The following is a 26,346-nucleotide window of genomic DNA, read 5'->3' as shown; positions in this document are numbered from 1 at the left end:
ATTGGCGTCATCCAGATGCAAACTACTGGACATTGGACACTTCCTTATTGTTTTTACCCTGGATAGCAAAATCGGCAATTTGATTTATTATCGTTGTTTGCCAAGTCTTTTGCCAAGAAACACATATTAGTCATCCTATCCCACAACTTCTGTCTAATGTCTAATTGCCGTTTACATTTGGACGTGTAAGCTATATTGTCATGTGACTCTCTTACAGTTATCTGGGAGGTTTTCATGCTTTGACAATGTTCCTATGAAAACCAGTATAGACAATTTTCTAACCGGTACTTTTTTGCTAATCGGTCCTCACAATTGTTCTCTAAGCTGGCACACAATCAAAGATTTTATGTGTTTATGTATTCATTGAGGTCAATCTGCCTTCAAAGGTCACATTGGGAGCATTTTCTTCTTGTTTTTACCCTGGATAATAATAGCCAACAGTCAAACCTTTATTATCGTTGTTTGCCAAGTCGTTTGAAAGAACCACTTCTTACTCGTCCTTCTCTACAACTTTTGTCTAATGCTGACAAAAAGAATTCATTTACGTTTACATTTTGACTTCGGAGATATTGTCATGTCCCTCGGAGATATTGTGTTGAAAAATAAGATTTGTAGCAATATTTGTGGATGCAGTAGGCTTTAGTTAGGTGTTTTGTTGTTATTTACTGGCAGTGACAAGGGGTCAAAAGGTCACCACCTATGTATAACATGGTCAATCCGTAATTTTGTTTTTTCGTCAAATTAATCTTAAGAGGGCGGACAATCATGCCAATGTGACTTTTCATGTTCTAAAAGTCAGGTAGGTGATTTTTGACAGCCTCTTTCTCCCATGATCCTCATGAATATGCATAGGAAATACTGCAATGTAGCCAGCATAGCTTATGCCGACAGGATTTTTGAAAAAAATGTTTTTTGTGGCATATACCCTGAACTCGATCGAACATATCCATTTTTGGTATTCCTATTATAAAAAGTGCACCCTACTATATTTTTTCCGCGTCGAAGCTAGTCATCTTGTGGCCATTAACTTTAGAAATCCTCATAGGCCTAAAACTGTGTTCTGCTACCGTCAACCACAACCTGCCGAACCGGTTCTGACCCTGAAGCCGTGAGGATCTGTGTCGACGTGAAAACACCGCGCAGTAGTCTGGAGCATCAGCGTACCTTTGTAAGTACTGACTAGTATTTATATCAGTTTTATTGGCACCAAGAGTTAAATCCAAGAGATACAATTATCTGCACCTACACACAGATCGGAGACACGGGGTGGCTTTGGTAAGAACTTTAATGCTTGAATAAGCAATCACCAGGACCAAGCCCGGAGGGTAAAAGATTTGTGTGGCGGAGTATGGCGGAGGGGGCAGTACAGTAATCGGGAGGAGTGGGGCGCCGCTAATGTGAACTGCTCATCCAGTTAAAAATCAGGCACTCCTATCTGCCGCACGAAGCACCAAAGAAGTTAATGATCTAAAAAGTACGGATTGCGACATTGGGCCCGTATTTCTACGTACTTGGCGTTATTTCTATTTGTTTGGAGTCAGACAATCCCTTGACAAAGCTGATGCCCCGTTGTCTGCTAAAAACAAGTTATTTGACTCCTGTGTCAAACCAATATTACTTTATTGGTCGGATTTGGGGTTCCTTCAGAAGTTCAAAATCTTGCCCAATCGAATCCGTACATCTAAAATTCTGCAAACAATCCCTCAATGTCCCCAAAACAGCTAGCAATCTTGCTACACGGGCTGAATTGGGGAGGTACCCCTTACACTTGGAGGCCTCCCTAAACGCCGTTAAGTTTTTCACTAGAATTTGCTTAAATGTGCCGGCTGATAGTCTCCAGGCAGACGCACTTTTATGTCAAGTAGAACTAGACACTTTAGGTAGTAAATGATGGACTTCCGGTGTGCGGAAAACTTTAGAAGAATGTGGTTATGCCTTTGTCTGGCATTCTCCACACTCAATTGTTTCAAAAATGCCCTCAATCATTTTTGCTATTCAACAGCGTTTAAAGGACATCTACTTTCAGACATCCCTACGCGAAATCCATAATGACAGCAAAGGCAAATTCGCAAAGAACAAATTACGCTCATACAGACTGTTCAAGTCCTCCTACAACGAAGAAGAGTACCTTAAAATTCCGAACGAACGACAAAGATCTATTATCACCAAACTACGAATCAGCTGCCACAAACTCGGTGTTGAATCAGGGAGGCACAACCGCACACCTCTGGAGCAAAGAATATGTCAGTTTTGTAACCTGTAAAAGGTCGAAGATGAATCCCACTTTTTATTAGATTGTAGTTTATATAGTAACGATAGAAGTATTGTATTTAGCTATATTATAGGAAAATTCCCTCGCTTTGAATCTTTGTCTAGTGTTGAAAAATTAAATTTTCTTATGAGTTTTGATCAGAAGACAAATCTCTAGCTACATATTTAACATTACTCAGAAAGGAGAAGAAGCCGATCAAATGTATTAGACTTGTTTTAGAATCCATGTTTTAGATTAGTATTAGAAATCATGAATGTGTACTGTATTACTACCCTTTGTGTGTATATGCCTGTACTAAGCCCGATAGGGCATGAATGTGCAATAAAGGCTATTACCTCTATTATCATTTTAGCCCCCTTATGCATATAAACAAACAGTCGCCTTGTCCCGTCTGGCACAGCTTTTGCCGAATACCCGCAAATAGCATTAGCCCGCAATAGCAGATTTACTTTCGCATGTGCTCTTACATTTTAATGCCTTAGTATTGTCTTAGATGTTGTCTGACCTGCCTGTGAAAGTTACTAGTACTACTCCCTTCGCTCGGTAATAAGATAAAACCATCTAAACCTGTTTTACCGCAGCGCAAACCCATTCAATTGGTTACTGTCTAACTATGTTTGCTTCAACATCTGGATTCTGTTTATTACGAAAAAAAGAGTCATATAGTAATCTATTATAAGTTTATAAGTAATGACATGTTTAGGTATATATTTCAGTAGATAAGCTGGAATTTTCAAAGCCTGAACTTAGTATCATTTTCTAATTGTTCTTGCAGGATCTAGAGCTTAACCAACATGGCGACTGCAGCCGGATCTCATCTGACACAAGGGGAGAGAGAGGATAGACAGGATTCTCCACGTACCTGCAAGTGCACTTATTGCGACAAGAAGTTTCCCTTCAAAAGTAGGCTCAATCAACACCTACGTAAACACACCGGTGAGATCCCATACCTGTGTGATGAATGCGGGAAACGATTTAATCATCTTGGAAATCTAAAGGCACATATGCGACTTCACACCGGTGAAAAACCGTACAAGTGTGAACATTGCAACAAAGCCTTTAGTCAGGCAAGTTATCTGAAGAAACACGTGCGGACTCACACAAGAGAAATCAGCATGGCGACTGGAGCTGGATCTCATCGGACACAATGGCATTATTCTCGCCGTACCTACAAGTGCAGCCATTGCGACAAGGAGTTTCCCTTCAAAAGTAACCTCGATCGACACCTGCTTACTCACACTGGTGAGAGACCATACATTTGTGGGGAATGCGGGAAACGGTGCAGTCAGCTGGGCGATCTAAGGAAACACATGGTTACTCACAAAGATAAGAGACCATACCAGTGTGATGAATGTGGGGAAATGTTTAGTCGGCTATCTATTCTGAAGGACCACATGACGACTCACATCGGTGAAAAACCGCATCGATGCCAGGAGTGTAGCAAGCAGTTTAGTAGGTTGAGCTATGTGAAGAGGCACTTGCGACTTCACAAGGGTGAAAAACCGTACCAATGTCAGAAGTGCGGTAGGCAGGTCAGTAGGCTGTGCGATCTAAAAGTACACATGCGGACCCACACCGGTGAAAAACCGTACAAGTGTGAACAGTGCAGCAAATGCTTCAGTCAGTCAACAAATCTTAAGGTTCACATGCGGACTCACAAGGGGGAACTTCCGTACAGATGTGAGAAGTGCAGCAAGCAGTTCACTACGTTGTCAAATTTAAAGAGGCACATTCGGACTCACACAGGTGAGAAACCATACAAATGTGAGACATGCTACAACCATTTCCGTGAACTTGGAACCCTGAAAAAACACATGCGGACTCACACAGGTGAGAAACCGTACATATGTGAGGCATGCAGCAAGCAGTTTAGTCACCTGGGAAGTCTGAAGAAACACATGCGGACTCACACTGGTGAAATACCGTAAAGGTGTGAACAATGCAACAGAAGCTTTCGCCAGTCACGTAGTCTTCGTGCGCACATGCAATCTCACATCGGTGAAAGTATCTCAATAACGGTGTCAATAACATGTACATATTGTTACACAGTAGAAAAAGGATTACATCTTAAGCTTGTGGCTTAGTAGAAAAAGCCACAAACCAAAAATTTGTCACTTGATCGATTTTTTTCTTAGTAAAGGTGTTTCTCTTAATAAAGGTGGCCTACATGTATGATTTACCGCTTTTTATTTAGCAGTTGCTCCCTGTGTCTGAAAATAAACAAAACAAAAACAAAAACAAAAAAACATGGCTCACTGTTAAACAATAACGGGAACCGAATTACAGTATAGTAGTTACTACTGTCACGTCCCGTACTTGATTGTTTTAAAACGACTGTAGATTGTTTATTTGGACACTAGCGACAGAAAAACGGCAGAATATTGCTGGACATAGCTTTCTGCCATCGCTCTTAGTTTTAGTTACTCAAGTTTTTATTAACCTTTAATACCTTACTTTAATCGCTGTAAATGCACAAGATCCTTGGCGTTTCTGTAAGTACATGGCTCGAAATACCACCTGCATATGCATGTTAGCGCAGGTAAAATTGTAGCTGTGCAGGTATTTCTGGTGTTTACCTGCACATAACCTGCACTGATCCATGTACTGGGTTTCATACATAAAAGTAATAGGGTGTAGGTGTATATGGATTGTCATCAGCTGCACTGACTGTTACAACCTATCAAGTATAATAGAAGACAAAAATTACAATGGTTCCTGAACAATTTTAGTATGATCTATACTTCCTAAATTCATATGGGTGCAGGTAATGTTCAATGTTAGCTGTACCAGTGCAGGTATGCAGAAAAATAGTATTTCGAGCCATGAAGTAGTAATCATATTGGCTGTAGATTTATGAGATCTTTACCATTTAGAAAAAGTCGAAGTAAGCATGTCGTTTTCTGATTATTTCGTGATTTGTCAACTTTTTGTCTTGTCTGTTTTTCCCTATGGAAATCAGTACATTAAGTATAGACTAGGAAAACGGTTGGTTATCTCTGATACCCACGAATCTCATTTGATACCTTGATCTTCTCTTACTTCTTCTAGTTGTAGTTAACATTTATTACGTCAAATTAATCGCTGTAAATAAACTAGATCCTTGGCGTTTCTAATTAGCTTCGGAAATATGCTAGTTATATAGATGTTGCTATGTATTGTTTGCCTTCATGATATGCTGTAAGATGTTAGAGATTTGTTACCTTTCCCCCTTCAGTTTCCTCAATAAACTAAAATGCGAATGCGTTGTCGTCTTTCATGTATGTTATCGTTTTCCTCCTCACAAAACCTTGACAAAATAGATGTTCAATGTGGAAAGTTCGGACAATATCGACAGTAAATTTCATGTGAACACAACGCCGTTTGTTTCAGGTAAAGGCGTCTAGTCTGTGTTCTATAGCACAGTACACGATTTGGGCTTTATCTGTATGAGTTACTGGAGTGCTGATTGTCACTTTATGTACGTCGATGTAGATATACAAGAATGGTCAGCGTTTAGACTTAGTTTAAGCTGCATGTGGGCTGCTAGAGATTTGTAAAATTTCCGCAATCAAGTTTCGTTATTGTCGATTACTAGTATTATCTTGTTTGCCAAGTGCCCTTGTAGAATCTTGTCACATGTCACTAGCCTCTACCAGGCTTCACATAACACTGGAAAAATGGTAGAAATTGTCCAAATAGACAGAAAATGCGTTAGCTGGCCACAAAGTGCAAACCTCACCTTTGTCGCTATGCTATAGTCGTCAATTTTAGTTCCAATGAGGGTAATCAGGTATGTAAACTTTGACCTATCACCACCGGAAATACTGACCCTTCACTATAAAGCTTGCCGGCCAGTTTCAACGGGGGACGGACTTGATTATTCCTCTTCATCTGGCACGCTTTATAGGCTCAACAACTATCCTCAAACACTGTTAAGACCTTTGTCTCATGTTGTCTGGTTTCTCCTCATGCAAGTCAGCACATGTAAAACCATTGTACTTCCATTTGTTTCGCTGCCAAGTACAACCTGCCGAACCGGTTTTACCCGCTATCCAGTCACTATATACTAGCCACTCTGTTAGTATCTACTCTGAAGCCGTGAGGATCTGTGTCGACGCGAAGACATCGCGTAGTAGTTTGGAGCATCAGCGTATCGCGGTAAGTACTGAGCATGGTTAAGGTTTCCTCATTGGTCTACTGTCTTTATCCATCGGACTAAGACTTGGGCATGTCGCCTAATATTCTATCTACGTGCAACAAAGTAACAAGAACAGTTACGTCAGACTCTGAAAACCTTTTTTCCCTATGTGTCCCAGTTTTTGTCAAAGTTTGTTATATTGGAGAATGATTTTCTGTCCGAGAGTATTGAGCATGTCGCTTTTGTTTGGCGCACACACCGCCCCATGGGAGAAGAGCGTTATGCAGTTTCTGACCCTTTGACTCGAAACCTATTGTTCGACCTAAGCAAATAATGCAGAGCCCGAACGGTCTGATTGTTCTCTTCTTGTGGCTGTGGTCGCAGATGGAAGTAGTAGAAAAACGCGTAGTTTTAAACACTTTTCTAGTTCTCCATTGATGCCGTTACTAGTACATTATTTCGGCTACGCTTTATCGTGTGTCCTGAGCAGTCAAATGTGTGTGTTGTGCGGATGCACCGCTCGTTCCCTGCTTACATTACTGAATGGAATTCAAATATCTGGGACCATTTCAATAGGCTGTGGGTTGGTTGGGGCCCTGGCGAGGGTATTGTGCGCGTACAGATCTTACCGGGGGGAAACTCGCTATTCTGTAAAATTTCCTGTGCCGTCATTTCATTACGGTATATGGCCCCGTTCATACTACTTTAGCTTGCCATATCAGTCCGTTATGTGTTTTTTTCCAGTTCTTGTTCTTGTTCAGTTAATGAATAACACCCCTAATTTGTGTTGGGGCAAACCATCCAGGGTGTAGTGCTGCTGTTTATTGACCGTTCCTCAGTTGTTGCAACACCTCTTCCTTAAACTTTAAACGGGATTAGCTTGAAGGGTGGTTGAATATGGTAGAGTATTACATTCGATAGTGGTTCTTAGGAAATAAAGAACCACATCAGTCCGTTTTGTTAAAGCAGATCTGATGAAATACAAGTAAGGGGGGTTTGTAGTATAATGATATTTTTGCTTATGCTAAACAAATCAAATGTCCGTTTTCAATTATCAGCACATCAAATCATGAATCAGTGCACATCTACTAGTATGTGTCTGTATGGCGTTAGATTATTTGCGGTCTTCCCTCAATGAACTAGCCTAAGGTCCACATTTCTGCTAACTTGGCGTTTCCCCATCGTCATTTTAAACCGTTTATGCATATGTCCTATCTTGTACAGCTTTTTTTTCTTCTTTTGCCAATGAATAAAATTACTTATAATACGTTCTACTTACTAGATTACCTTTTCCATGTGACTTGTAGACCACATGTATTGTCCTGACCCTCACAGAATTTGTCTGATCTCTCCCTATGCAAATCGGGGTGTCTAATCCGTAGCCCCCTTTCTTTTGTAATCAAATTATGCACATCCTAAACCTGTCCTGCCGCAACGCAACACATCCAACTAGTTACTTATTGCTTTTGTAATAAATATGTGTGTAAGAACTTTTAGAGTAGAGTTCCGCAGGCTCAGGTAGGAACTGCAGTTCCAGTTTAGGCCGCTCTTTCCTTTCTAAGACACTGACATCCCAGGTAATTGCGGATCGTCCAGGGCTCTAAAGTTGTAATACACGCTGTGTTTCTTCATGTGGTTGTCTAGTCTTTCCTTAAAGCAGTTTGCACTTGGGGATGTCACCACCGGCTCTGGTAGTTTCGTAGATAAATTAAAATTAAAACACGTTATTGTCGTTAACCTTTATTATCTTGTTTGCCAAGTGCCCTTTTTATTGTAGAATCTTGTCTGAATTGCCTCAATGCACATGTAACAAACTTAGCCTCTACCAGGCTCCACATATGGTAGAAATTGTCCCAATAGACAAAAAAGATGCGCTGGAGGTAGCTGGCCCAAAAATGCATACCTCACCTTTGTCGATATGCTATAGTCGTCAATGTTTAGTTTCAATGAGAGTAATCAGGTAATGTAAACTTTGACCTCTCACCACCGGAAATACTGACCCTGGACTTAGCATGCCCGTCAGTTTCACCGGGGACGGACTTGATCATTCCTCTTCATCTGAGACGTTTTTTAATAGTATTCAACGCTTTATTACAACAACTAACTATTTCAAACACTGCTAAGACCTTTGTCTGATGTTGTCTGGTTCCCCGTTATGAAATCAGCACATGTAACATCAGTATCAAATTGTACTTTCATTTGTTTCGCTGACACATACAACCTGTCGAACCGATTTTATTTCCCAATCCAGTCACTATATAAATGTGTCACTGACTACTCTGTCAGTACCGACTCTGAAGCCGTGAGGATCTGACGTGTCGCCGTGAAAGCATCGAGCAGCACTTTGGAGCGTCATCGTATCTCGATAAGTACTGACCATTGTTTGACTTCCAGTATACATGTTGTCCTAAAACGGAGGTAAACATCACTGCCCGGGATAACTTACGCAGTGTTAAATCAAGTCTGATTGAAACCTCATTAAATTATATAACCCTCTTACAGTTTTTAGCCCATGGCTACTTCCCCTCAGCCAATGAGAAGCCCCCATTTTCTGTTGATATATCCACACAGTATGGTGCTATGAAAAAAAGTGTGCTGCTATTTCATGCGAATGAGGAAAAAAGTGTGATGATATCAGAAAACAGTGATGATTTCAGCCTGAAAAGTATGGGTGATATACGCATGTGACCCGTTCTGACCAATCCTCGCTTACCTTTGAGACCTTCTTCTGGGACCAGAATAGTGTCATGTGATAACTGACCAATCCTATGCTTGATTTCTAATTGCCCAGAGGAATATGAGCAGACTTTCTGTCTCCAGGCACCTTGCCCGGAAAGGTCTTGACAAGATTAGTGACCTTGTGTTGTTACAGGCTGACACTGTCTGTCACAGCTTTTCAAACAATAACAAGAAAGATTGTGGACTTTTAGGACAAAATAAAGTAACATTTTGTAAAGCTGATGAACTAGAAAAGCTTCGGGGAAGTATGCCATGGGCTAAGTTAGTTACCCCATGGCCTTCGTCTCGTTTTCTGTGTATATCACCAGTCCCGCCACCTCGGGGATCTCTAGTCTCCCCTCGGGCTTCGCCCTCGGGGAGACTAGAGATCCCCTCAGTGGGCGGGACTGGTGACATACACAGAAACCTCGCCCCGCCCATGGGGTAACTATTACATATATCTTGGAGGTTTTGCATGCTTTGACAATGTTCCTATGAAATCAAGTACAGAATATTTTCTAACTGGTACTTTTTTCTAATCTGTCATCACCATTGTTCTCTTAGCTGGCAGAAAATCCTGGATTTTTATGTGTTTCTGTATTTATTGGGGTCAATCCGCCCTTCAAACAGTTATTCCACTGTATAACAAAACCAACAGTTTAACCTTTATCATAGTTGTTTGCCAAGTTATTTGAAAGAACCACTTCGTAGTCGTCCTGTCCTACAGATTCTGTCTAATGCTGACAAAAAGCATTTATTTTGGTTTGTTTGTTTACGTTTACATTTCGACGTGTAAGCTACACTATCATGTCCGTCGAGATTTGGTTTGATAACCCCTATGCAAATCAGGGTATCTAATTCGTACTCCCTTTGTTTCCTAATCAAACACAACCTTCAAAAACTGTTGTACCGCTAAGCAAACACCTCGAAAGGCTCTGCGAGAAGCTCTGTGGCCTGGGGCACTAGTTAGTCTCTCCCAGACGTCAGATGAGAACTATTGAGTACACCAAGTTTATATGTAATGACATGATCAGGCAAATCTTTCAGCAAAGAAGCTAGAGTTTCCAGACTCTTACATTATTCTCCCTTTTCTCTTTTTTTTTCTTGTAGGATATGAGTTTGACCAACATGGCGACTGGAGCCAGATCTCATCTGACACAAGGGGAGGGAGAGGATGGACAGGATTCTCTCCGTACCCACCGGTGCAGTTATTGCGACAAGGTGTTTCGCTTCAAAAGTAAGCTTAATCGACACCTGCTTACTCATACCGGTGAGATCCCATACCAGTGTGGTGAATGCGGGAGACGGTTTAGTCAGCTAGGTCATCTGAAGAGACACATGCGGACGCACACCGGTGAGAACTCATACCATTGTAATGAATGCGGGAAACGGTATAGTCAAATGACGGATCTAAAGACACACATTCGGACTCACGCGGGTGAGAGGCCATACAGTTGTAAAGAATGCAGTCGACACTTTCTTCGGCTGAGCGATTTGAGGATACACATGTGGACTCACACCGGTGAGAAACCGCACAGGTGTGATGAGTGCAGCAAGCAGTTCACTACGCTGTCAAGTCTAAAGAGGCACATGCGGACTCATACCGGTGAGGTACCATACAAGTGTGAGGCGTGCAGCAAGAAGTTCACTACGCTGTCAAATCTAATGAGACACATACGGACTCACACAGGTGAGAAACCGTACAGGTGTGAGGTATGCACCAAGCAGTTCAATGACCAAGGAAATCTCAAGAGACACATGCGGACACACAGGTGAGAAACCGTTCAGGTGCGAACAATGCAACAGAAGCTTTCTCCAGTCACGTAGTCTTTGTGTGCACATGTCTATGAACAGGTCTATGAATAGCTGTGACGATAACATGTACATATTGTTACACAGTAAAAAAGATTAATACAGCACTCTACTCACTGCATGGCTCCGGTGTAAAAATCGGTAACTCAGTAACTGAATTAAATGTAATCATTGTAGTTACTATTGCCACGTCACGTACTTGATTGGAACTAGAAGCGTTGTTGAAAAATAGCTGTGGGATGTTTGGACACTAGTGACAGAAAGATGGCGAAATATCGCTGGACATAGCTTTCTGCCATCGCACTTAGTTTTAGTTACTCGGCTTCTTATTAACATCTAATACGTCACTTTAACCGCCGTAAATACACTAGATCCTTGGCGTTTCGAATCAGCTTCGGAAACATGTTAGTTATATAGATGTTGTTATGTATTGTTTGCCTTCATGATATGCTGTAAGATGTTAAAGATTTGTTGACTTTCCGCACTCAGTTTCCTCAATAAAGTAAAATGCGAATGTGTTGTTGTCTTTCATGTTGTATGTTGTGTTTTTCCTCCCAACAAAACCAGTATGGTTTTCCTGCAAATTATCTCATGTAGTCAATTTGTCATTTGTTTTATAGTCAAGTAAAAACTACCGAACCTGTATATAATGCACCCACTACGAACAACGTCACCAAGGAGGATCTCATGACCTGCTGACCGAGAACTAAATCTAGGGTTTGACAAAGAAGATGTTCAATGTGGAAAGTTCGGACAATAGCGACAGTAAATTACATGTGAGCGTGACGTCGTTTGTTTCTAGCCTCCATAGCAGGCTCTCTATGGCCTTTTTTGGCTCTCTATGGCCTTTTTCGAAGAAGACAACAATAACGGTAATGTTTTTGTGGTTTTACTTTCGCTTCGCATGGGCAATCGCATTTGAAGACGATTCAGAGCGTTATTAATACAACAACAACACAATCAATTATGTTCACTACTGAGGAGCTCACTATTTCTTGTAAGCCAATGTGAGATTGTTCATAAATATTGGTCATTGCGCAGCTGGTAGTAATCCACCTTGTACTTGGGCTAAGCAGTACTAAAGATGATGATGATGATGACACCTCCCCATACACACAGACGATCTGTATTTTACATACGTCCAAATACTAAGGCTAGTGCTCTTTTTGTGAACATGTTGTCTAATCACCAAAAAGTAGTTACTCAAGCAACTGGATGTGGTTTTGGAAACGGTCAGACGTTTCGGATGGTACACATATATATCCACTATCCTTCGTCAGTGACACTGAAGTGATCTGGAAGAACTGATCTTTTACACCCGAACTATGAATGAAGACAATTTTAGATGTCCAATCGGAGACATGGTAAGACAAATGTTGTCTGTTGTACATGTTGTCTAATCTTTCGTTATGCAAACCATCACAAGGTACGATGTATAAATTATGTCCTCTCCTTTCTTCAGCATGCATTCGGGTAAAACCCACCAAACCGGTTTTGCTCACCCAATCAGCCACTATATAAACTCGTCCTGACCGCTCTGATTCTCTCAGTACCGACTCTGAAGCCGCGAGGATCTGTGTCACATTGTAAAACATCCTGCAGTACTTTGAAGCATTGATCAGCGTATCACGGTATACCGGTAAGTACCGACTGTGGTTTTGCTTTCTTGTATTTACCTATGGCTAGACTACTACTCTTCAATTTCGAGGTTAGGCAGGTAGATTAGAACATCTATTACCTCTACACAACACCTTCAACTAGTAACTAGTATTGCATAAGCATGTCTGTGTCAGTGTTTGGACGTCTGGAAAATCAGAAGTCAAATAATATAAATTTCTCCTCAAAAATAAAAAAATATATACATATGTATGTAATCACATGTTTGGGTGTATTTTTAGTGGACAGGCAAGAATTTTTATCTTGTTTCTTTTTCTCACAATTCTTTGGAGGATCTCAAGTTTGACCAACATTCAGGTACATTTTAGTAGACAAGCTAGAATTTCAAATTTCTATCTTGTTCCATCGTGTTAATAAGTTTTTTTTCTCCCACAGTTCTTGCAGGATCTGGAGTTGGACGAATATGGCGACTGCGATTGAATCTCATCTGACACAAGTGGCGGTAGAGGATGGACAGGATTCTCCCCGTACCCACAAGTGCAGCCATTGCGACAAGGAGTTTCGTTTCCAAAGTAAGCTCAACCTGCACCTGCGAACTCACACGGGTGAGAGACCATACCAGTGTGGCGAATGCGGGAAGCGGTTTACCCAACTGGCAAATCTGAAGACACACATGCGGACTCACACAGAGGAGAGGCCATACTGTTGTGAGGAATGCGGTCGACAGTTTGGTCACATTGGCGCTTTAAGGACGCATACTAGAACTCACACCGGTGAGAGGCTATACTTATGTGGTGAATGTAACAGTCAGTTTATTACGCTGTGCGATCTAAAGGCACATATGCGGACTCACACTGGTGAAAAACCATACAAGTGTAAACATTGCAACAAAGGTTTCAGTCAGGCAAGTAGTCTGAAGAGACACGTGCGGACTCACACAGGGGAAAGGCCGTACATGTGTGAGGAGTGCAGCAAGCAGTTTACTACGCTGTCAAGTTTACAGAGGCACAGGCGGACTCACACTGGAGAGAAACCATACATGTGTGAGGAGTGCGGCAAGCAGTTCAGGCAGCTGGGTACTCTAAAAGATCACAAGAGGATTCATACAGATGAGAAACCGTACAGGTGTGAGAAATGCAACAAGGGTTTTCGTCAGTCAAGCAACTTGCGTGTCCACATGCACGCTCACACTGGCGAATGCCTGCCAATGCCTGTGTGAAGATTACAACATGTAGGCGATGAAAGGAAATGATGTTACATTAATGCGTTATAAATTACATGTAGCTAAAATTTGTATATCGTACTGTTGAGGAGGCGCAACAGTGAAGGCACTGGGCTATTCATAAATCACGGTTCTACAAGTTGGTAATGTCAGTCTGCTTGAGTTTCTCAGTGATCGCCCGTGTGTCAGTCCGTGATGGAAGCTGGTACTAACCCAACAGTCCTTTCAAAGGCTGCCATGCTGTGCAACTTTTTCTTACCCATGTTACTGAACATATACTGATTTTGATTCAGTCATATATTTGTTGACTGTGCACTTTATGACTCAACTGAAGAAGTAACGAAAGCTTTATAGAGAAAATGTGATTGGATTTCGTCGTAGAAATCACTATTTAATCATATGATCCGTAGTTTAGTGATTGTAATTGTTCATTAAACGTTATGTAACACTTATTTATAACAGTTACTGTGTTTTGTCCGCTTAAGCTGCTAAAGGTTGTCACTTTATATTTGACTGACTAAATATACGTAAGTGGCTAGTATCAGTTGTAGCAAACATTTTAACTGTATATGCATCAAGGTTTTGCTAAATAGTATTTGCATTTACTACTAGAGGTTTGTAAAATTTCCGAAATCCAGTTTCGTTAATAGATTAAAACACGACATTGCTCTTTGCCAAGTTGTCCTTCTTTTTCCACAGAATAGTGTTTGGTTTTCTCCTAAGTAAATCAGCACATTTAACATAGTAGCTTCTACCAAGCTTTACATCTCGCGGGAAAAATAGTAGATCTAAATTGGGCAAATGATATGCCACAGTCGGCCTAAAAGCACAGTTGACGACATCCGTATGTCGCTATGCTACAGTCGACAATATTTTGTTTCTCATAGTATACTCAGGTATACAAACTTTGACCTTTCACCGTCGAAAGCGCTGACCCCTGATTCAGCTTGCCCGCCATTTTTATTTATTTATTTATTTCTGTATCTGTATCTGTATCTATATAGCCGGTATAACCGCCATTCGGCGTAACACACCAGCTTCGCAGGCGCGCGGCGCGGCAGCAGCTGGTTATATTACACCGAACGACCCGTCACACCTAACTTTTGCACATCTAACTGCAAGCGTTCTTTAAAACTATCCAGAGAAGATGCCCCTACTGTACTTGGTGATAACAAATTCCAATCTACGATAGTTCTGGGAAAATACGAATTTTTGAACACATCAATCCTAGCTTGGAAACTCTGGTACTTGAAGTCATGGCTGTTTCTTGTTCTTTTTTGAGCTGGTATTAGATACTTATCAGTCGGTACGTCCACCAGCTTATTGGTCATTTTGTACATCATGCAAAGTCTGGACATTTTCCTTCTGTCTTCAAGTGATGTCCACTGTAGATCTGTTTTCATTTTAGTAACACTAGCATCCCTGTTGTAGTTGTTTGTACAGAATCGGGCAGCTTGGTTCTGTACCCTTTCAAGTTTATCTTTGTCTTTCTTTGTATACGGATCCCATACTGTTGCAGCATATTTCATCTTGAGACAGATGGGTAGCCCCTACAACAGTGCATTGTTGATTTCCAAGGGGGCCCATCAAACATACATGTAAATAACAGATACAGGACAAAACGTGGTAACAATCAGTCAAACTTTGAACTTTCAACAGCGACGTCAGGATAATTAATCAGTTCTCTTCATCCAAGACGAGTTTGAAGCCGATTCAACGCTTAATTGATGCAACAACTGTATCCCCGCACTGGATAGTCTGATGCTGTCTGATTTCCCTTATGCAAATCAGAACATGTAGCATAGTGCTTTTCTTTGTTTCCTGATGAAGAAAAATCTGCCGAACCGGTTTTATTGACCCCCTCAGTCACTATATAAACCCGTCCTGACTGCTCTGTACTTGTCAGTACCGACTCTGAAACCGCGAGGACCTGTGTCGCCGTGACTCACTGTGCAGTACTTCTAAGAGCATCAGCGTATCTCGGTAAGTACATTTAGACATTTTGTTATAAGCAGGGTTTTGTATATAAATATTTATTCATCGATGACAAAAAATATATGTTGATGAAGCAACTGTAATCCTTAAACAGACTAACAGCAAATCAAAGCAAACATCACTTCTCCTGTGGATGTCCTAGCAGTTTGTTGTCTTAGAATTCTAAAATCCGTAACTTGCAAATTATTCTGCAAGTTACTGATATTATAGTTCTTGGAACTAGACAACAATTCAGTCGTTATGTCAGCTGAGTAGATCTCACAGTGTACATGCAAGACTCCACAAATAAAGGGAGACAACATCTGGATTATATTTGTTACGCAAAATCGAAAGTAAAGTCAATAGCAAAGATTTTAAACTCTTATCTTGTAATCTTTCTCCTTATTCTTGCAGGATCTGGAGTTTGACCAACATGGCAACTAGGGTCAGATCTCATCTGACACAAGGGGAGGGAGAGGATGGACCGGATTCTCCCCTTATCCACAAGTGCAGCCATTGCGGCAAGGAGTTTCGCACCAAATGTAAGCTCAAACGACACCTGCGAACTCACACGGGTGAGAGACCATACCAGTGTGGTGAATGCGGGAAACGGTTTGGTCACCTAACTCATCTGAAGGACCACAGAAGAACTCACACCGGTGAGAGACCATACCAGTGTGGTGAATGTGGGAAACGATTTAGTCAGCAAGGTCATCTGAAGGAACACATGAGAACTCACACCGGCGAGAAACCGTACCGATGTGAGGAGTGCGGCGGGCAGTTCAGTAGTTTGGGTGCTCTGAAGGACCACATGCGGACTCACACTGGTGAAAAACCGTTCAAGTGTGAAAATTGCAACAAAAGGTTCAGTCAGTTATCTAATCTGAATACTCACATGCGGACTCACACAGGTAAAAACTATTACAGGTGTGAGGAGTGCGCAAGCAGTTCATTCAGCTTGGTACCCTAAAAACACACATGAGAACCCACACTAGTGAAAAGCCGTACAAGTGCGAGGAGTGCGGCATACAGTTCAGCGGCATGAGTAATCTTAAAAGACACATGCGGACACACAGTGGTGAGAAACCGTACAAATGTGAGGAGTGCGGCAAGCAGTTCAGTGACTCAAGTCATCTAAAAAGGCACATTAGGACACACACCGTACAAGTGTCATGAGTGCAGCATGCAGTTTTCTGAGCTGTGTATGTAGCCTGAAAACGCACGTGAGAAACCGTACGTGAGTAAAAACTGCAAAAAAGTTTCAGGCGAGTAATATGGAAAGTCACGTGTGGGTAGCAGACACGTGCGAACTCATATTCAGAGAAAGTGGAGAGTCTGGAGACCTATTAATTCCTGATGGCCTAACATACACGTGGAAAGTCATACAACGGCAACAAAAGCCACATTCCTTTGGCATCGTATAACACCTAGACAATCGTCATATGGTTAATTGCTCAAACGTACCTACAATCCACATGCATTTATGTGATTATCGTGGGTACGTTACAGACATTATATGGTTGTTTAACCGTGCATACATTTTTGTCACGATACTAATTGTTTTTCTTGTTTGTTTCCTATAATTCTACTGTAAAATCACGAGTAACAGGAACCGGATCACAACATAGTAAACATCGCCGCATGTCCCATAGTGGATGAAAACTAGAAATGCTGTGTAAAAACGACGGTTGAATGTTTGCACACTAGTGTCAGAGGAACGGTAAGACATCGCCCATTTTATGTCAAGGCGTTATGATCCATAGTTTTCTACTATGATTTTTTTCACTAATCACTCTAAATATATAGATCTACTGCGTCTGGAATTGGCTATGGAAACATGTTAGTTGTAGACCTTGCTAGCTATTGTTTGCCTTTATAATCTGTTGTAACTTCTAGGGATTTGTATACTTTTAGACATCCCAATTTCTTCAATAAAGTAAGACACGTTATGTTTTGTTCAACTCGTTGTTTTTTTGTTGTTGTTGTCCTTCTTTTCCCACAGAACCTGTTTCCGTACAATGTTGTCTAAATAAAACCAAAATATCCAACTTTGGACAAATGGGCAAATAACATACCAGAGCCGACCAAAAGTACAATCGACAACTTTGATGATAACCCTGGTAATGTAGCTATGCAATAGTCGGCCAACTTTTGTTTCGCAAGGGTAATCAGGTATATACACTTTGACCTCCCAACACCGGAAGTACTGACCCGTGATTCAGCTCTCTCGCCATTGTCAACAGCGAGTTGAAGATTTCTCTTCATCTAAGACGATTTTCAAGCCGACTCAACGCTTTATTGTATCAACATCTATCCCCAAACACTGGTAAGACCTTTGCCTCATGTTGTCCGGTTTCCCTTATGCAAATCAGCACATATAACGCCAGGGCACTTTCCTTTGTTTCGCTGTCAAGTACAATCTGCGGAACCGGTTTTATCCCCCACCCAGTCACTATATAAATGTGTCACTGACCACTCTGTCAGTACCGACTCTGAAGCCGCGAGGGTCTGCATCGACGTGAAAACATCGTGCAGTACTTTGGAGCATCAGCGTATCTCGGTAAAGTAACTGATTTTGGTATTGTAACAGCGGAAAGATCTTAACTCTCTTGCATGTGTGGGTTCTTTCGGCCTCTGTGATCCTTCGGGCGCGGACAACTCGACACGAAACTCTAATCTACTCATAACAAACCTAAAAGTAGCGTGCACGCTCTCAACTAACTTCTGGAACTTGTCTGAACTTGAAACTCAACTGAACATCCGGGGTCTTCCCTCTCTGACCTCTCCTGACCCCTTGCAACTGCCTGATTACCCGATCACAGTATGCTGTATTTATATAAGACTAGACTACGGCCATATGACATCCTGAACTTAGAACATCGAGGTAAACATCACTGCCCGGAGTGAGTCGCACGGTACTTTTTTTTGTGTTCTTTTACCGGCAGGTAGATTTTGGAACGTCGAACTCGAAGTTGGCATTGGTTTCAAAATAGCAAGGTAACAGTTATGGTCAAGCAGATTTGACCACAAACAAGTAAGGTAGTCTTTTTCAATTATCACCATTAGTAAATATGTCTTAGTATTGTCTTAGATGTTGTCTGACCTGTATTTGCAAATCACTGCTCCCTTTGTTGTATGCAGAATACCATTGTAATTCTATATGTAATAACATATAAGGTATATCATTAGAGAAGCTAGAATTTTTAAACTCTCATAATCAAATATTAATATCTTTTCTCTTTCTTTGTAGGATTTGGAGTTTGACCAACATGGCGACTGGAGCCGGATCTCATCTGACACAAGGGGAGGGAGAGGATAAACAGGATTCTCCCCGTACACACAAGTGCAGCCATTGCGACAAGGAGTTTCCTTTCAAAAGTAAGCTCAACCAACACCTGCGAACCCACACTGGTGAGCGGCCATACCAGTGTGGTGAATGCGGGAAACGGTTTGGTCACCTAACTCATCTGAAAGACCACATGAGAACTCACACCGGTGAGAGACCATACCAGTGTGGTGAATGCGGGAAACGGTTTAGGCAGCTATCTCATCTGAAGGACCACATGAGAACTCACACCGGTGAGAAACCGCACCGATGTCAGGAATGTAACAGTCAATTCGGTAAATTGAGTGAGTTGAAGAATCATATCCGAACGCACACCGTTGAAGAAAACAGTACAAGTGTGAACACTGTAACAAAAGGTTCAGTCACTTATCTACTTTGAAGACCCATGTGTCGACTCACACAGGCGAGAAACCTTACAAGTGCGAGGCTTGCAGCAAGAAGTTTAGTGTGCTGGGTGCTTTGAAGATACACATCCGAACCCACACAGGGGAAACCCCGTACAAGTGTGAATACTGCAGCAAGCGGTTCACTACGCGGTCAAGTCTGAAGAATCATATGCGCACTCACACCGGTGAGAAACCATACAGGTGCGAGGAGTGCAGCAAGCAGTTCAGTGAGCTGGGAACTCTAAAGAATCACATGCGGACTCACACTGGTGAAAAAAACGCACAAGTGTGAGGAGTGCAGCAAACAGTTCAGTCGGTTGAGTCATTTGAAGGAACACATGCGGACTCACACCGGTGAGAAACCGTACAAGTGTAAGTAGTGCAGCAAACAATTCAGTGACCTGGGAACTCTAAGGAATCACATGCGGACTCACACGGGTGAGAAACCGTACGAGTGTGAACAATGCAACAGATGCTTTCGTCAGTCATGTAGTCTTCGTGCCCACCTGCATACTCACATCGATGAAAGTCTGTGAATAACGGTGTGACGATAACATGTACATATTACATCTTAAGTCTGTGTCTTAGTAGAAAAAGCTGCAAACCAGACGTTTGTCATTTAATCTATTTTTTCTTTATAAAGGTGGCCTACATGTATGATTCACCGTTTTTGATTCAGCTGTATGCTCACTACATGGCTCCACCATTAAAAAAATAACGGGAACTGAATAAAAGCATTGTAGTTACTATTGTCACGTCCCGTACTTGATTGGATCTTGAGGTGTTCTGGAAAAAAAAACGGATGTGGAAGTTGGACACTGATAGCCAAAGACAGCAAGACATCGCTGGACATGAAAGCCATCGCACTTAGATTTTCTATGTTTAGTTTTGCTATGTCTATATCTAGTTACTCAAGCTCTTATTGCCATTTAATAAGTCACTTTAATCGCTGTAAATACACAAGATTCTTGACGCGTCGGTAACATGTTAGTTATAAAGATGTTGCTATGTATTGTTTGCCTTCATGATATGCTGTAATATGTTAGAGATTTGCTAACTTTCCGCTCTCAGTTTCCTCAATAAACTAAAATGCGAATGTGTTGTCGTATTCCATATTGTATGAAAGGGTGTTACTTTCCTACTCACAAAACCTGTATGGGTTTCCTGCAAATCATCTCATATAGATAACATTTGTTTTATAGTCAAGTAAAAACTACCGAACCTGTATTAGGGACAACGTCACCAAGGAGGATATCATGACCTTCTGACCGAGAACTAAATCTAGCGTTTAATAAAGTAGATGTTCGGACAATGGCGACAGTAAATTACATGTAAATGCAAATTACGTTCGTTTCACGTAAAGGCGTCTAGTCTGTCTTCTATAGCACAGAAAACGATTGGGCTCTATCTGTATGAGTTACTGGAGTTCTGATTGTCACTTTATATACGTCGCTGTGGATATACAAGAATTGGCAGCGTTTAGAACTAGTTGAAGTTGCATATGGGCTGCTAGAGGTTTGTAAAAATTTCCACAATCAACTTTCGTAAAGAAATCAAAACACGTTATTAGAGTAGAGTAGATTCTTCGGTTAGGTAGGAGTCTAGCTCCAGTTTAAACCGCTCTTCTTTCTCTCCGTTCAGCACACAGTCATAGTTAGTTTGTGTGGTTTGTCCAAAGCTTTATAGTTGAACATAATGGGATGGTCATCCATGGCCCTGTCAAGCCTTGATTTGAAACTTTTACCGTTGGTGCTGTAACCACTTCTTCTGGCCCTACGTTCCACCACGGCACTACTCTGTTGCTAAAAAATGTTATGTCTTCTGCAGGTGTTTGATAATGGCCTTATTAATCGTAGGCTGTGACCTCTCGTTCTCCCTTCCCTCTTTGTTTCCGGTATGCATGGCACGGTGTCGTATAGCCCTTGTGTGTATTTGTATGTGTGAAAAAGGTCACCTGTACAATAGGATGGGGAGTTTCAGGGTTCTAAACCTTTGTTCGCATGGAAGCTCGCTCAGGCCTGGGATTCTCTTTGTTGCACGCCTTTGTATGTTATGACGTCTACTAACTTCCAACTCCCAGGAGACCATGCTATGTCGCTATGCTATAGTCGTCAATTTTGATTTTCAATTAGGATAATCGGGTATGTAAACTTTGACCTCTCACCACCGGAAATACTGACCCTTATAATATTGACTTAGCTTGCCGGCCAGTTGGGACGGACTTGATCATTCCTCTTGATCTGAGAAGTTTTGAATCCGACTCAACGCTTTATTGGCTCAACAACTATCCTCAAACACAGGTAAGACCTTTGTCTGATGTTGTCTGGTTTCCCCTTATGCAAATCAGCACATGTAACACCATTGTACTTCCCGTTTGTTTCGCTGCCAAGTACCTGTCGAACCGGTTTTTATCCCCACCCAGTCACTATATAATGTGTTACTACTCTGCCAGTACCGACTCTGAAGCCGTGAGGATCTGTGTCGACGCGAAGACATCGCACAGTAGTTTGGAGCATCAGCGTATCTCGGTAAGTACTCAGAGCATGGTTTAGGTTTCCTCACCGGTCTCATGTCTCTATCCATCAGACTAAGACTTGGGCATGTTGCCTAATATTCTATCTACGTGCAACAAACTAAAAGTTGCGTCATACTCTAAAAACCTAATTTCCCTATAGCTATTTGACCCAGTTTTTGTCAAAGTTTGTTATATTGGAGAACGATTTTCTGTCCGAGGATTGAGCATGCCGCTTTTGTTTGGCGCACACATCGCCCCATGGGGGAAGAGCGTTATGCTGTTCCTGACCTTTTGACTCGAAACCTATTGTTCGACCCAAGCAAATAATGCAGAGCCCGGACGGCCTGATTGTTCTCTTTTAGTGGCTGTGGTCACAGAGGACAAAAGCTCCCTGGTGAAGGTAACAGAAAAATGCACTTTTCTACATCGATGGTCGTTACTTCGGTTTGATAATGTGGTTAAATGTATGTGTGTTGTTCGGTTGCACAGTGCAATATCTGGGAACATTTCAATAGGCTGTGGGTTGGTCAGGCCCCAGCTAGGGTATTGTGCGCGTACAGATATTACCGGGGTGGTGGGGAGGAACTCTCTATTCTGTAATCAACAACAAGTTCATGTACCGTCCTTTCATAACGGTATGGCCCCGTTTGTCCGTTTTCAATTATCAGCACATCAAACCATGAATCAGTGCACATCTATGTGCCCGGATGGTGCTATATTATTTGCGGTCTTCCCGCAAGGAACTAGCCTAAGGTCCACATTTAAGCTTACTTGGCGCGTCCCCATCGTAATTTTAAACCATTTATGCATATATCCTGTCTTGTACAGCTTTTTTTCCCTTTTGCCAATAAGTATGATTACTTACGTTCACTTACGTTACGTTCTACTTACTAGATTACACTTTCCATGTGTAGTGTAAGCTACATGTATTGTCCTGACCCTGAAAGATTTTGTCTGATCTCTCCCTATGCAAATCGGGGTGTCTAATCCGTAGCCCTCTTTCTTCTGTAATCAAACCATGCACATCCTTGTCCTACCGCTACGCAACACCTCCAACTTGTTATTTATTGCTGTGATATATGTGTGAGAAATTTTGTGCCAGTAGCTGGGTTATGTTTTATTACGAAAAGTCTGGAGTCAAATGATATACGTATATATACATATGAAAATATATGCATACACATATGTACACAATCACATGGTATATCTTTAAGTGGGCAAGCTAGAATTTTAAAAATTTTGTCTTAATTAGTTTTCAAATAATTCTTGCAGGATCTGAAGTTTGACCAACATGGCGACTGGAGCCGGCGTGACAGCGTTCTCGCCCCCCCGTGATCTCGCCCCCCCCCCGGGGGCGAAATCACTAGCGATCTCGCCCCCCCGGGGCGAAATCACTAGCGATCTCGCCCTCCCCGGTTAGTGATCTCGCCCCCTACCTCGCCCCCCTTTAGCGATTTCACCCCCCCCCAAAAAAACGGGTTTACATGATATTTTAGAAGTTGATTGGTATAAATCACACCATGCAGTTTCAGAATGATATAAGTACACGAGTTTGATACATAACATCCATAGTATTAATATTAACGTAAGTACATGGAGGAATGGCGAAGACTTGTGCTGGAGACAACCATAGTCCCCGACCCTCCTGATGAGGATGGGACTAGGTGAGGTGAGGAAGTACATGGCAATAAACTTAAACTTCTGGGCTGCTACTGTGGTTCGGGTGGCAGGGGAGGAGCAGCACCCGACATAAGTCAAGTAAGTCAGTCACATGGCAATAAGATAGTTGAACTTGTTTCAGACAAGGAGGGTTGGGTCCCTTGTATTCCTTTTATTGCATGTACCTGAGTCTCGACATGAGATATATTTCATTGTATTCACCTGTCCTCAAGCAACCTATATATCTCCAATATGAAGCCTCTATTATGAATTGACCACAAAAGAACTATGTCATGTCTTTCTTGATTATGCAAATAAGGTATTCATTAGAATAATGCACATTTTGGTGTATGCACCTGGCCAAGGGGTATCTTCACCTTCAATATGACTGTTTTTCTAGTATTTAGAAACTGGTTCGTTATATGCACCTACCCTATGGATATCTTCACCTCCAATATGACTGTTTTTCTAGTATTTAGGAACTGGTGTTTTACCCGTGTTTCTTAAGACTGGTACTTTACAAGTTTTTTGTAGCATTTAGCAACAGGTATATGAACTTGTGCGTAGATAGTGTTTATAATGAGAAACTATTATTCAATTGTGTTTTTCTTAGTGCTTTGGAAATGTTTTCTGCACAAGAAAGAAAATACTGTGACAAATTGAAAACATATTACGGTAATAAGGTGCCATATAGGTACCAGGTAACACACCAACTATGTTACTCCCAGGTGCAGTATAGTACCAGGTAGCGCACCTAATATGTAGTAACCAGCTGCTCTTAAGACCCCTCCGAGGAATACTAGTAATGTTCTGGGGGGGGGGGCGAAAACGCTAAAGGGGGGCGAAAACGCTAGTGATCTCGCCCCCCCGGGGGGGGGGCGAGATCGCTGGGGGGGAGGGCGAGATCGCTGTCACACCGGATCTCATCTGACACAGGGGAAGGGAGAGAATGGACAGGATTCTCCCCGTACCCACAAGTGCAGCCACTGCGACAAGGAGTTTCCTTTCAAAAGTAACCTCAACCAACATCTGTGAACCCACACTGGTGAGAGACCATACCAGTGTGGTGAATGCGTGAAACGGTTTAATCATCTAGGGCACCTGAAGGACCACGTGCGGACTCACACCGGTGAGAAACCGTGCGAGTGTGAACATTGCAACAAAAGCTTCAGTCGGTCAACTTACCTGAAGACTCATATGCGGATTCACACAGGGAACAACCCGTATAGATGTGAGGAGTGCAGTAAGCAATTCACTACGTTGTCAAATTTAAAGGCTCACATGCGGACTCACACAGGTGAGAAACCGTACACTTGTGAGCATTGCAACAAAGGCTTCAGTCATTCAACTCATTTGAAGACTCACATGCAGACTCATACAGGGGAAACCCCGCACAGGTGTGAGGAATGCAGTAAACAGTTCACTACGCTATCACATTTGAAGAGTCACATGCGGACTCACACAGGTGAGAAGCCGTACAAGTGCGAGGTATGCTGCAAGCAGTTCAGTGAGCTTTTTAGTCTGAAAAGACACATTCGGACTCACACGGGTGAGAAACCGTACAGATGTGAGGAGTGCAGCAAGCAGTTCACTACGCAGTCATATCTTAAGATACACATGCGGACTCACACTGGAGAAAAACCTTACAACTGTGAGGCGTGTGGCAAGCATTTTACTCAGCTGTCAAACCTTAAGAGCCATATGCGGACTCACACTGGTGAAAAAGTGTGAGCAGTGCAGCAGACACTAACAGTATATTTAGTTGTCTACTCTGAAGAGACATATAGATGTATGCAGAATCACTCTGTTAATGACCGCACCATCCGCATATGAAAAGAATAACAAGAAGTTTGTTGCTGAGTAATGAGAAATACTAATGAACTGTGAAATGCGGCATGGACTGGATAGGAATATGTCCGGTATGTGGCCCTGCACATATCATTCAGAGCTGCTCTCACGATGCACAGGTTGTCTTGTACATGGCATAAGTAGTCTAGTGTGCTCATTAATACTAAAGTATAGTTATTAGATGATAACTGACATCGACATGTAATTTGCTATAAGAAAATATGTTCTTTTCTTTCATTTTCATGTTCACTTTCATTTTTCAGTCTCACCTGTTGGCACTCCGCTACAAAGGTATTATAAGACTGCATTATGTAACTAGGCGCACTTTCTATTCAATTTGTAATATAGGGAATGTATAGTTGAATGTGATACATATAGTCGTAACCTTTAGAAATAGGATTCGTAACGTTACGCATTGCAAACAAGAGGAATGGGCACGACTTTCTTTGATCGTTTCAGAAGTTTTGCATATGCTCTTAGCGGTAATCAATAGATTTATTAGCTTATAGATTGAATTGTAGTAACCATGCTAGATACAAATGCATTAACATGTCCCAACGTTTTGTGTGTCTTGCTAGTGTACTGTAATATACATAAGATTTTTCACTTTCCTGCACCTCACTTTCATCAATAAACATTTACATGTAATGACATTTTCTTGTCTTTCTTGTAAACTATGGTAGTTGGCGAAGTTATCCTACTTTTGTCTGACTTCCCTCTAAGCATATTCTTCATAACATTTAATATGTTCCTCTCTTCTGTTCTGCAATCAAGCACGAGGGTAAGCGAAAAACTATTACAAGTGGGCTTATCACAAGCCTTTTTAATCGAATGAAATTGGACAAAGGGCAAATGATATG

The 26,346-nt window shown here is 41.8% G+C and overlaps 5 protein-coding genes and 1 pseudogene across 6 annotated transcripts in view; 5 read left to right on the top strand and 1 right to left on the bottom strand.

Annotated features, from left to right (window-relative positions):
- LOC118421001 (zinc finger protein 239-like) overlaps positions 1-4,329 on the top strand; it is a 14,966-nt gene extending 10,637 nt beyond the window's left edge. Inside the window, exons 2-3 of the mRNA XM_035828127.1 lie at positions 1,046-1,168; positions 3,048-4,329. Coding sequence (XP_035684020.1) covers positions 3,067-4,200 — 1,134 coding nt within the window. The 5' untranslated portion in view covers positions 1,046-1,168; positions 3,048-3,066 and the 3' untranslated portion in view covers positions 4,201-4,329. The remainder of the gene's footprint in view (positions 1-1,045; positions 1,169-3,047) is intronic.
- The window catches only part of LOC118421949 (zinc finger protein 208-like), a 516,296-nt gene that overhangs the window by 291,115 nt on the left and 198,835 nt on the right, over positions 1-26,346 (bottom strand). The gene's annotated exons all lie outside the window — the stretch shown is intronic.
- LOC118421018 (zinc finger protein 436-like) lies at positions 6,064-11,436 on the top strand. 2 transcript variants are annotated; one of them, XM_035828157.1, is made up of 3 exons: positions 6,065-6,409; positions 8,641-8,758; positions 10,218-11,436. In XM_035828157.1, exon 3 carries the CDS (start codon positions 10,221-10,223, stop codon positions 10,881-10,883), a length of 663 nt encoding a protein of 220 aa, XP_035684050.1. In that variant the 5' UTR covers positions 6,065-6,409; positions 8,641-8,758; positions 10,218-10,220; the 3' UTR covers positions 10,884-11,436. The 2 variants fall into 2 exon arrangements, with proteins under 2 accessions (XP_035684049.1, XP_035684050.1); XM_035828156.1 differs by lacking the exon at positions 8,641-8,758 and having other exon boundaries at positions 6,064-6,409.
- LOC118421945 (zinc finger protein 135-like) lies at positions 12,347-17,693 on the top strand. The gene is given in 4 exon segments (XM_035829447.1): positions 12,347-12,558; positions 12,972-13,751; positions 16,147-16,670; positions 16,673-17,693. Coding segments are annotated over 3 exon segments (1,512 nt in total). The 5' UTR covers positions 12,347-12,558; positions 12,972-12,999; the 3' UTR covers positions 16,909-17,693.
- LOC118421072 lies at positions 18,310-20,871 on the top strand (annotated as a pseudogene).
- On the top strand, positions 24,517-26,139 carry LOC118421049 (zinc finger protein 177-like). Its single transcript, XM_035828210.1, has one exon. It carries the CDS (start codon positions 24,836-24,838, stop codon positions 25,367-25,369), a length of 534 nt encoding a protein of 177 aa, XP_035684103.1. The 5' UTR covers positions 24,517-24,835; the 3' UTR covers positions 25,370-26,139.

This window comes from Branchiostoma floridae, chromosome 8, assembly GCF_000003815.2.
Source record: "Branchiostoma floridae strain S238N-H82 chromosome 8, Bfl_VNyyK, whole genome shotgun sequence".
Classification (NCBI taxonomy): Eukaryota; Metazoa; Chordata; class Leptocardii; order Amphioxiformes; family Branchiostomatidae; genus Branchiostoma; species Branchiostoma floridae.
This window is presented reverse-complemented; position numbering and strand designations above follow the sequence as displayed.

Coding starts and splice junctions, on each gene's coding strand:
- LOC118421018 (XM_035828156.1), top strand. CDS start 6,200: ATGTTGTCTGGTTTCTCCTCATGCAAGTCAGCACATGTAAAACCATTG. Junction 6,410..10,217: donor TGGAGCATCAGCGTATCGCG/GTAAGTACTGAG, acceptor TTTTTCTTGTAG/GATATGAGTTTGACCAACAT.
- LOC118421049 (XM_035828210.1), top strand. CDS start 24,836: ATGCGGATTCACACAGGGAACAACCCGTATAGATGTGAGGAGTGCAGT.